The 11,995-nt window shown below is 40.6% G+C and overlaps 1 protein-coding gene across 1 annotated transcript; it reads left to right on the forward strand.

The window, feature by feature from the left end:
- Positions 1–6,929: 6,929 nt before the first annotated feature.
- pigp (phosphatidylinositol glycan anchor biosynthesis, class P) lies at positions 6,930–11,660 on the forward strand (the record flags this gene model as incomplete). Its single annotated transcript, XM_080844606.1, has 4 exons — positions 6,930–7,033; positions 7,193–7,265; positions 9,202–9,320; positions 11,542–11,660. The coding sequence occupies exons 1-4, from the start codon at positions 6,952–6,954 to the stop codon at positions 11,658–11,660; spliced, it is 393 nt and encodes a 130-aa protein (XP_080700732.1). The 5' UTR covers positions 6,930–6,951.
- Between the last annotated feature and the right edge of the window lie 335 nt (positions 11,661–11,995).

Here is an 11,995-nt window from a genome sequence, read left to right on the forward strand (position 1 = left end):
CAAAATAGATAAACATACAAACTACGAGTAGCAGCGTGTAGTCAACGACAATAATGAAATTTCAATATGGCTGCCATTCGTAATTATTTTCAAAATAAAAGTCCACACTTTGACGCCCATTAGTATTTTTTTAATTAAGAAAGCTTGAAATGCATTTTTAAATAAAAATAACAAAGATTGTCAAAATAAGAGGTTCATTTTGATTAATTAATTATAGAAAGAAAAGCTAATTAATCACACTCTGTGATTCATCTTCACCGTGCACCGCTCAGCGGTGAGCATTGGAAAGACTGTTGTGGCCATAGACATGTATAGGGTTGTGGCCATCCTGAGTTGCAGTAATAGTATTTCTCATACTGTGTGCTCTTGATGTGGAGATCGCATCAGTGTTTGGGCTATATGTTAAATCCGCTGCTGGTAGACTATGGTATGGAAGATATCTGTAGTCCATGGGTGGAAGGGCAGATGATCGGTATATCCAGACGTGTGTTTGTGTGAATGTGTGTTTGTGATGTGTAATATCAGTCCTCTACGTTATTTCCTGCTAGGGATGACATACACTGACATTGCTCCACCACAAGTGTCATTTGGTACTATTAATGTTGAACAGCAACGTTAAACGTGACACATATCGACTACCCTTCCACCCATCGTCTACCGACAAAAGGGTACACGATCGGTATACCCAGAAGTAATATTAATTAATGATTGGTTAATACAAGGATCTTTACTTTTTCGTTGCGCAACGATGTCGATTGCCTGATTTTTAAACAATCTTGTTTTGTTTGGTATGTTTTGTATGCATTGCCTATAATTATTGCCTACTGCTGAACTTCACATTTTGTTGCTGAAAAAATGACTAATTGTGTTAAATCCTTGACATGAGGTGAAACGAAATCCTTTTAGAAAAAGGCTCTGTAGGATGAACTTTCCGGGGCTACTGAAGAAGGCCATCATGGTGCCCTCCATCCTAAACTGCTCCGTCACAAGCTGGTGCACTCCATCCTTAACTGCTACGTCGCCAACTGGTACACTGCCAATGACAAGAGCAGACTGCTGCCTATCATTGGTTCTGCTGAGAGGGTGACTGGCTGCCATTTCTCCAGGACCTGCATGACCTCAGGCCCCTGCCCACCCTGGTCAGGTCTTTGATAAGAGACTGTGGTTCATCAGGACCAAAACCTCACGCCATAAGAACTGTTTCTTTCCGCTGCAGACAGTCACACAAACTCACAAACTGGGTTTCAGCCCAACAGCTGTTCAGTGAGTCATATTAAGGAAACCTGCACTGTGGCACAGTTTCTCCTCTCACAACCGCCAAACACAACATGACAGCCCAAAACATAGAACCTGAGCAGCAGGAGAAAACATCAACAGCCCAGACCCACCCCCCTCCATACTCATAATGGGTTTTAATTCAGGTTCATTCCTGACCTCAAGTAATCTGAGAGCAATAATTGTCATGACATGTGTTGGCACATTGTGTTGGCTTCTCTTTCTCTTTTCTTGTGGAACTCTATCCCCAAAGGAATGTTAAAATATCATAATGGGTTCACCAGTGTGTGTGTTAACAATATGTATTATATGGCAAAGACAGTACGAGCATTCTGATTGGCTAATGGATAGTCATGCCAGCCGCGCATTGACGTTCTAGCCGGTCTGCGGTCTGATAAGTATTCTTATTGCACACCCCATCAATCTTAAAAATGAGTGATACCATGTACCAAGTACTAAACATTACATCCTTAAAAATTAGCGATATATCAACAGCCCTGAGCATGTATTGATAGAATCAGGACTCCTATTATGAAATTATCTGAGAACAGGAAACCAGTTGAATGTCGTGGTAACATGACTGTAGCTGCCAAATGTGAGGACCCTGCCTGATGTGAGTCCGCCGCTGCCTGATGCGAGTCCGCATGCGCAAACACAAACGGTTTACGGCAGAACGCTCAGGAGCAAACTATCCAAGACGTGCATTCTCATACATGTTTTAATATCAACGTATCTGGCTTCTCTTAACGCATAATGTAGGTTTATTTAACGTAGTGTTTTATAATTTTGTCAACGGTTTACAGCATAAGGCTCAAGTTGTATTACTGTTACTAGTAGGCTAATGAATGCACTGCTTAACTAATAATTCAATAAACATGAAGCTTAACATCATAAACCTTGGTGTATTTCAAACGTAAACAAATGCGCTTGTCATTCCACTTCATGCTGTAGCCTACACCACCAGCATTACCTGAACCTGGCTCGTTGTACTACAATAGTGTCGCAAAGTTTGCGCATGCGGACTCACATCAGGCAGGTCCTCACATTTGGCAGCTACAATGACAGTTGACAGAATTTGCGAACATTTTGATATCGGGTAATACTTTATAGGACTTCAGAAGCAGCGAAAATGTGTTATTGAAAGTGATGATGAAGACTTGACTACTAAAGTTTGAAAACCTTGCGTTTAACTGTAAATTAAAGCCATTTAAGCGGAGCCCTGTTGTCCGTTTTCTATTGATCATTGTAACTTGAAGTTAGCAAGTCATTGTTTGCTAGGCAACACCTGAAACACTGTGTTGTGAGAAGACTTGAGAGCTGAACAAAACAACATGCAGCTGGCATGACTATCCATTAGCCAATCAGAATGCTCGTACTGTCTTTGCCATATAATACTAACAACTTACTAACCTCGACCGTTCGATCATGCAGGTATATCAGACTTCGGCCCCTCGCTGTCGCTCGGTCGATACCTTACGGCCTCTGTCTGATATTTACCTGCATGACCTCACTCTCGGCCAGTAAGTAGTTAGTATTATATGGCAAAGACAGTACGAGCATTCTGATTGGCTAATGGATAGTCATGCCAGCTGCATGTTGCCCTCCTCACCGGTCAATACGGATCCATATTGCCCTCCAGTGACGTCATCTTAAAAATGAGCATTGCATATCCATGCAGGTCACATAGGGGAAGCACCATTCACAACTTCTGTCCTACTTATTCGTATTAAACATGATTTATGCTCAATTTCTTAAGGCGAGACACGGCAGGTGAAATATCGATTTTTTTCATGCCCTGGTCAAATTTGAGATTTTGGGCTAGTTTGCCTCTTTAACTTGTTATCTTTCATACAACCATAAAGAAAACGTCAAAATTACACATTTATGTGTCTGTTTCACTGCATTTAGTTCAGCCGCAGCATCCATTTTCTCCTAAATTTACCAAGAATTCTTCCTTCGAACCGCGTTCGTTTCGTCTTTTTACACAACATCTGTCATGTCTGGTATGATTTTAAAGCTCTGAGTCTCAATCAGAAGGCTGTGTAATCCAAATATGGGCATTTCCTTTCTTTTCAGCAACCAATCCTGACTTTCTGAAGCACTAAAGTCGATTAATTGGCTGACGGCGCTTTTCTGCTAACGTGTCGCTCAGTGCCTCTTTTTTTTTGCGTTTTCTCAAAATTAGTGTTTTTTCATTTTTAGGTGCACATTTCTCAGCCTATGTAGAACCTAGGTTCACCACACTTCCCAGTTTCACACATAGCATTGTTATGAAGACATCTAAACATGGATTTATTTATAAATTGTTCCTGGCCAGATTTATGGGTCATTTTACCTGGAAATCATGGCGAAAATAGGGTTTTTAAGGCCATGGATAGTATATTTTAATTTCCCAGGTCATAAAAGCAGATTTCCTAAAATCCATGTGAGGATTTTTTGTCATTTGATATACAAACAAAATAAAAAAAGAATTTTGGTCCTGGCTTTATCACAGTTTAAGATTCATGCACCGGAAATATATGCAAAAACGTGCATATTTAATGAGATCCAGCCTAATTAAATATGCAAAATTCAAAAACTTGTAATACATTCTTTTCTCATAATGATGTATGTAATCAACTGGTACAGTTTCATGGTGATCCCTTGTATTTAAAAATGTTACCCTATTCACCTGCCATGTCTCGCCTTAAGTAATGTATAGGGTGACTATCAAGCAATAGACTATAAACTAAAATGGTTTTTAATCTGCTATGTGATCCTTGGTGTGAAATGCAACTTTCCAGATGTGGTGATCTATAAAGATTAAATGGAGAAATTAACCATAATAAACAATGAAAACCTAAATATTCAGTAGTTAAGGCTACCTTCTCATTCCATGGTTATTTTGCAAGATGAGCCTGCTAAAATGACAAAATTCGCAAATGCATTGTAATTATCTAGGCAAGTTAGCAGCACAACAGGCATGTATCTTGCAGAATGTTGAAACATTTGTCAACCCAGATTTCTAAACAAGAATTTGAAGTGGACTATTATTTTGACCCTTTTCGCGGCCATATCGCATATTGTCGCAAGAACCACGGAACTACGAGTCTTCCGTTCGTTCTTCCTGTACTTTATCAGTTGGTGAGTAGGTCTAGAAAACCACATTTCTTTTGTTTTACTTCCGACCCCTGAAACCTTTGGTATGTTTGGCGGAATTCCAGCAAGGGGGGCGCGGGCTGAGGGCGAATAAACATAACGAGAATCATAAACATCCCTGGTCAAATGAAGTAGACTAGCTAGCATATGGTGTAGTCAGAGAGGATAGAGGCGGTTAGTTGGCGATGTTCAAATCTTTGGTGTAGTGCAGTGTCGTCGTGCCGACCCAGCAAGCATATATCGGGTGGGTCAGCGGTAGATTTGGGTCGGCACCCCACTGGGCTGGGATATAAAGAAATAACATAACATAGGAATTCCTGGTATTTTTTAAATCATGTCCTTGGCATTGTCCTTTTACAATACCAACCGCTTAACAGAATACATTCATGGTAGTTTTAGGCTTTCAAGGTAACAAAAAATACTTTTAAAACGTTTATGTTAAAAGCAGCAATATTATTTTGTCCGGCAAGCTAACTACCTAAAAGGCATGCAAACACCAGTTGGCACTGATATTAGCTTGCCAACACACTAACTGGTGTCTTGGCAGTGTAGCTGGCAAGATCATGCTTTCAAAGCTTTTCTTCAATTTTTTTCAGGGTGTTCTAGCCTGGAACAGGCATAGTTCATACTGGATGGCTAGTAGTCTGTTACATGACCATATGCTATCAAAATGAATTTGAGGATGGTACCAAATGGCCCTGGTCGACAGCTTTCCATGGACCTTCTGCTATCAGGGCATTACTCAGGGTGGCCACATGCGCACCCAACATAACATCACCCCATAATTGCTAATGGACATGATAGCTGAAAGTTTTATTGAAGTCTTGTCAGATAATTTGTATACATGAGTTTGTATACACAAGACACAACTGGGTTTTGTAATTCAAGGATACACAACAGTTTAACACGGCATACGGGCAAGTTTTAATTTGTTTTCTACAGGTTGTTAGTTTCTTTAATATAGATAATGAATTTGAAGTTGTTGCTATAGTTATGGATCGGCAAAATAAATATATCAAGGTTTTTGTAGATAACTACAGAGATTCTTGAAAATATATAGGGCAGAAAATGGTAAAATGATTATACCCGGGGGATTTTAAACACACACAGTACTGTTTTGGGGAAGCACAAAGACACACATAAAAGGGCACACCATTCAGAAGTTTATAGATGATAACTAGTTTGTTTAAATGATGAGAGGTACAATCATTTATAAAGTGCTTGGAATTTAATCTTCTATTGACCTCACTATAGTTTCTGAGCTGCTAGCAAAGAAAAGTGAATGGGACCTTTTGTACATTTGGAAGTGACCATTCTCCCCTATCTGGTGGGCGTCAAACAATGTAATTGAAAGAGAAAAAACTTCCTAGATGGAAAATGAGAAGCAAATTGGGATACATTGTATAAAACAATAGCAGTAAAAAGTTGATTGGTTCAGAATTGAATTTGGTAGGTGACATTGAGGAGTTAAACAGATGCACTGCATGATCAGCAGATGAGGTCTTTGGGAGGAGTTCTGGATCAGGGTTAAAGGAAACGGTGCCATGGTGGTCAGATGAGTTCAAAGAAGCAATCAAAGCTCGAAATAAAGCTTTAAGTGATCAAATCTTTTCTTGAATAATTTAGTATAATAAGCACAGGCTAATTTTAAAAGAATTGCCTGGGAGGCTAAACAGAATTATTGGAGGGAAGTTTGTAGTCATAATGGAACTTGAATCGAGATTAGTGTAGATATGGGGCATTCTTCGTAACATGAGAATAAGACAGGATTTTTCTGTAACAAGAAGTGATGGTGAGGATGCTGTGAAGTGGAGATGCTTAAAGGCATTTGTTATAAGTTCTAAGCATTTCATAAATGATCCGCTTTTAAGATTGCAGATGATTCTAAAGAATAATAAGATATTAAAAATAAGTCAGAAGTGGAAATCCACTTGATGTAAAGTTCACATTATTTGAGCGCTATTGTTGGAGCTAAGTATACCTCACCTCTTCCAGTCATGGATTCTCTGTCTCAATCTTACAAGCGTCTCATTCTCGCTGCTCCTTCCTGCCATCTGGCTCTCTATCCCTCTGATCCTCTGCGCTTTCTCCAGGTGCCTCTATGCAATGGGAACCATAGCACAGGTTAAGTCCTTTTCCAATTAGTGTCTTAAGCACCTACACCTGAGTGACTCCCAAGGCATTCTGGGAGATGTAATGTGTAGACTGGTGGCCATTTTGTGACGTGGGAACCAATCCTTTTGGGGAACGCCACACCCCTCTACAACCTAGCCCCTCGGGATTCCACAAGACATCCTACTTACTTGATAAAATGATGTAGCCTTGGCTACATGTGGATACCACCTCTCATAGCGGCCCAGCTGTAAAAACAGCTTAAACTGGTTAAGGTGGTTGATCAGCTATATAGTCTAACAGTGGTGTATGTAGCTGTCCGAAAGTTATTTTATTTGTGGGTAAAGGTACAGAATCATAGTCATGCATCTATCTGTATTTGGGATGTGCAGGATTTGAATGTCTCAATGTGCTTATTTTCAGAATATGGTGGAGAACTCACCAAGCCCTCTGCCAGAAAGGGCCATCTATGGATTTGTGCTTTTCTTGAGCTCTCAATTTGGATTGTGTAAGATCCCATTCAGATTGTAATTGAGTTGGAGATAAAAACGATGCACTGCATGAATTGTATTGTTAAATGTCTTAACATTTGCATTCTGTTGTTCCATTTACATAATTAGTAATCCAGTGGTTGTCTCTGTTATTAATTATATTTTGTCTTTATTAGTTTTGTATTTAGTATGGGCATTTGTTCCAGAGGCCTGGCTTCACTCAGTTGGATTAACATACTGGCCCCAGAAGTAAGTAGCCTTACATGGATGTGATATGCTATAGTGTAATGACAAAAAATTACTCAAAGTCATCTTGTGGTTTATTGTATTTGCTCATTGCCCCTACGTTAGCTTGAGGGACATTTTAATTTGAAGGATGTACTGTAAATGGTGGAAACCAGATGGTAGAAGAGCCAGCTAAGAGGTATACCCCTATGTGTGCCAGCCCCTTATGATAACACTTCTATTAGGCCTGGTATACACCATGTGATTTAAGGCTGTCCCAGGCAAAAGATGACGTGAAAGAAATGTGGCGATATCTTTGGGTGTTAAATGTGTGTAGGAGACCGTAAGCCCCTTTCAACAACCACTTAAATGTGACCAAATATAATATATTGCCATTTGTTATCACCTCCTTCGTGGTGGGGCGCCAGCCAAGTTGAAGTCAATGGGAGCCCTAAAACTGGGCAGAAATATTTGAGCAAGGACAGCTTCTCATAGGCGGATGACAGTTCGATCCTGGGGTGCAAAAATGTGCGGCCCCCAGCGTTTCTTGTTTCAACGCGACTGGACTATTCGTCGAATCAGAGACCTTTATCATTCCCTCACATCCCATATAATCCCACATATCTATGAGAGTAACAAAGCTAGAAGAGACTTTAATTCTGTGAGTATGGCGACTGAAAACTCTGTTGTATCTCGTTGTGAAACACAATTTTCAATCGACGATCAGATGTCGATAAGAAGAGACTGAAAGACATGGGACCCGAACGTCCGGATTAAAAAATTCAGCAGACGAGCACTGACCGCGGGAGGACGTACACCCGGAGCTTCTCCTCCAGCCTGTATGCTAACTGGAGCTGGTTGCTGGCTGTTCAGTTAGTGATGCGTTTTTTTGTTTTCCCTGCCTGTTGTTCCAAAGTCCTGGGACTGAAACACTCTGCAACGGGGGTGAGGGAATTAGCTAAAGCACTTCACCCAGAAATGTAAGAAGCAAGAATCTTGCCGCAGCCATCTTAACCTCTTTCATGTGAATGTGTGGGCACCTATTTTATTCTGTAAACCTCTGAAACCCAACCCAATGTTTCCCAACCATTCTGCTCTGAACCTCTTATGCCCAAAGTTACAGTTTGTGGTTATTGGATAGTGTTGAGCACTGTGTGTTCTTGAAATAAAGCTTTGTTTTTTTTAATATTCAACTCAAAACCTCTGTTTTCTTCTCATTGTGGAGTGCTATTTAAACCCATGTTGTAAGGGACACAATCTTGAGCCGATGTCATGGCCCACTGGCTTCATCTCCACTGGTTTCATCTCCACTTGCTTCATCTCCACTGGCCTGTGTCGTGTCCCTTTGGCCCACTGGCTTCATCTCCACTGGCCTGTGTCGTGTCCCTTTAGCCCACTGGCTTCATCTCCACTGGCCTGTGTCGTGTCCCTTTAGCCCACTGGCTTCATCTCCACTGGCCTGTGTCGTGTCCCTTTAGCCCACTGGCTTCATCTCCACTGGCCTGTGTCGTGTCCCTTTGGCCCACTGGCTTCATCTCCACTGGCCTGTGTCGTGTCCCATTGGCCCACTGGCTTCATCTCCACTGGCCTGTGTCGTGTCCCATTAGCCCACTGGCGTCATCTCCACTGGCCTCTGTCGTGTCCCATTGGTTGTTCATTGTTGCCTGTTTTAATGCTCTTTAGTACCACAAGGTCATCCAGAGTATTCTGTTATGAACTAGATCTGAGTTATCTAATTCCTATCTTATTTTTGTCTTCGTCCATATTTGTCCAAAGCCATGTGTGAACAGTGCCGTATGTCTTTTATCCGACTGTGGAAAGATCATCTCTGCAGGGGTTGACACTGCCCTCTGTGGGGCAAGAAGGCATTATGGCATTGGCATTTGGGGACAGTGATGGTGGGAGGTATAGGGCACCATATATTGCAACAAATCTCTTCTGTGTTTCTTGTGTTATTTAGGTACTGGGCACTTGCTTTGCCAGTGTATCTCCTGGTCGCTTTGACATTCTGTGTAATCCTTCTGTTTGGGATCAACATGATCAACACAGCTCCACTCTGTTCAGTTGATAACATCACAGGTACCAATTTCAACATTCACATATTTTTTAATTTTCGAATCTGTGTGTGTAGAATGTGTATCAGTTTTTATAACTTAGACACAGTGGCCCTACATTGAATCTGTGTGTGTAGAATGTGAATCAGTTTTTATAACTTAGACACAGTGGCCCTACATTGAATCTGTGTGTGTAGAATGTGAATCAGTTTTTATAACTTAGACACAGTGGCCCTTCCTTGAATCTGTGTGTGTAGATTGTGTATCAGTTTTGATAACTAAGACACAGTGGCCCTTCCTTGAATCTGTGTGTGTAGCATGTGTATCAGTTTTGATAACTAAGACACAGTGGCCTTACTTTGAATCTGTTTGTGTAGAATGTGTATAATTTTTATAACTAAGACACAGTGGCCCTACCTTGAAGGCGTGAACGGCTGGCAGTAACAGCAGTGCATGGGCACTGGTGCACACATATGGGCACGCTGCAGAGCGAGAGCTAGAGGTGTGGTCTAAGGCATGAAGTGGTCACTGGTGCACACATATGGGCACGCTGCAGAGGGCAAGGCCAGGCCGAGGTTAACTAGTGAAAGGTTTGATTAAAGTGTTTCTGCACCGATGATACAAAAGCATGATCAAGCAGCAGTATATTAGGTGCGTCTCAGGTAATTGGTATTCAATGTTAAATAGATTGAAATGTTATCCTTTACATGGCTTTTCTTACTTAAAATTATTCTGGGAACAAGCCTTGGTGGAAAGTTAAGTTTATTGTCAGAGTTTAAAACAACCCACCTGGGTGGAACAGTCTGTGTCCGCCAGCTGTTTTTGCAATTAAAAAAGGCCCCAATGTGTTTTACCTAATCACCATTATGTTAATGAGTGCAAGAAATGAAAAGCATGGGTTAAGTTTGAGCCTGAGAAGGTTCAAGAATGTTCATTACTGTTTTTACTGTTTTTACCCTTCACATGAAAATAATCACACATATAAATGATTGCATAGGTGTGTGAAGCTTCTTTGGAAGCTGAGTTTAGTTCTGGGATCATTGGGCCTCATTCTCGATCTTTTTCTGTAATTCTTCAGAAATGTTTCTTACACGACTTCGCAAAAACAACGTAAGAGAAACGCTTCCGCTGCATTCCCGCACCCTTGAAAATGTGTTCATAAGCAGCCGAAGTCTTCTCAGCTGTGTTCCTTCCGATTAGTTTCTTAGATTGATGCGCATTCTCGCGAAAGTGGATTTGCATACATACACGCCACGCCAGCTCCTTATTAGGGCACGCAGCCAAAGCCAAGTGGCTGTCGGAATTTCCCAAATCCACACGAAAGCAACTCGTAACAGGTGTTTATAAATAAGGTGGAGATATTTTTCTTACGTTGAACTTCCGAAGTCCGTAAAACACATTTAAGAAGTCACTTTTTTTTTTTTTTTTATCGAAAAATGGCTACCATAAGTGTGAAGACTGGTCACGAGTAGGCGTATAAAATGCAGTAAGTGCTTGTGTCAGTTCTTAGAGATTGGGCTTAGTATTTATTTATTTATTCACTTACATTTGCAGTGTTCGTGTACATTAACATTCAGTCATTTAGCGGACGCCTTTGTACAAAGTGATGTACAAGGGAGAGAACAGTCAAGCTACGAGCAATAGACACCAATAAATAGGCTACTACCTCGTAGAATCATGACTATAAATGTGAAACGTAATTGTTAATGATACAAATATTCTCGTATTTATTATTATTATAATTATTTTAATCCGAGGATGTCTATAGAGTTGATGTGAACGCAATCACCAACGATTTCTCACAAATTCAGCCGTTAAGCCTTTTAACACGGACAGATTTTTTAAATGTGATTCCTCAAATAACCACAAGATGGCCCGTGGAAACGCATTTGAGAAGATTCCGGCAGAGTTACGACTGCTATTTCGCGTTCTGAAAGTCGTCTGAAGTTCAGAAGAAAGCACAGAAGAAAAAACTATGGAGAATGGCAAATGTTTTCCTAAATCCACCGAAGTGGAGTTCCTTCTGAAATCCTTCTGAAAGTCTTCCCAACTGCTGTCGAGAATGAGGCCCATTGTGTTTTAAAACCTCTTCCATGAGATGATGTTGAATTTCAGGAAATGTACGGTGGTTGGAGCATGTATCCCATTTGATATTGTTTGCATTGGTATTCAACAAACATTGTGGAGGTTTCAAGGGCCTGTGCCCTAAATTCAACCTATTAAGTCCTTGTCTTTTCGTCTTTTAGATTCCTATGCCAAAGGTCAACGAATGGACTGCGGTCAGAATGGATCTCCACCCAGACTGAAAGATGTATCCATTAGTGAAATCAACCATATGTTTTATTTATCACTAGAAGACCTTTAATAAAAAAATAGTTTTGCATAAAAATATGTTTTTTTAAATAAACGATTATGTAATAAAAGGATTTTCTCAAATTTGAAAAACATATTATTTATTTATTCACTTACACTGTTTTTCTACAAGATCATTCCACACAAGTCAGAAAGCTGTCTTCTTGAAGCTAAACTGCAAAAGGAACAGATCATAAGTATACTACCTATTGGGTTTTACACCTGAGCTCCTATCTGAGATGGAAGACAGCTACCTGTTAAATCAGACAACTCAATAACGCACATACATTTGAGACATCATCTCAACCTTCAGTCTCTATGAACAATGTGCACTCGGGCGACTGACGA

Source organism: Sprattus sprattus (assembly GCF_963457725.1).
Source record: "Sprattus sprattus genome assembly, chromosome: 1".
Lineage (NCBI taxonomy): Eukaryota > Metazoa > Chordata > Actinopteri > Clupeiformes > Clupeidae > Sprattus > Sprattus sprattus.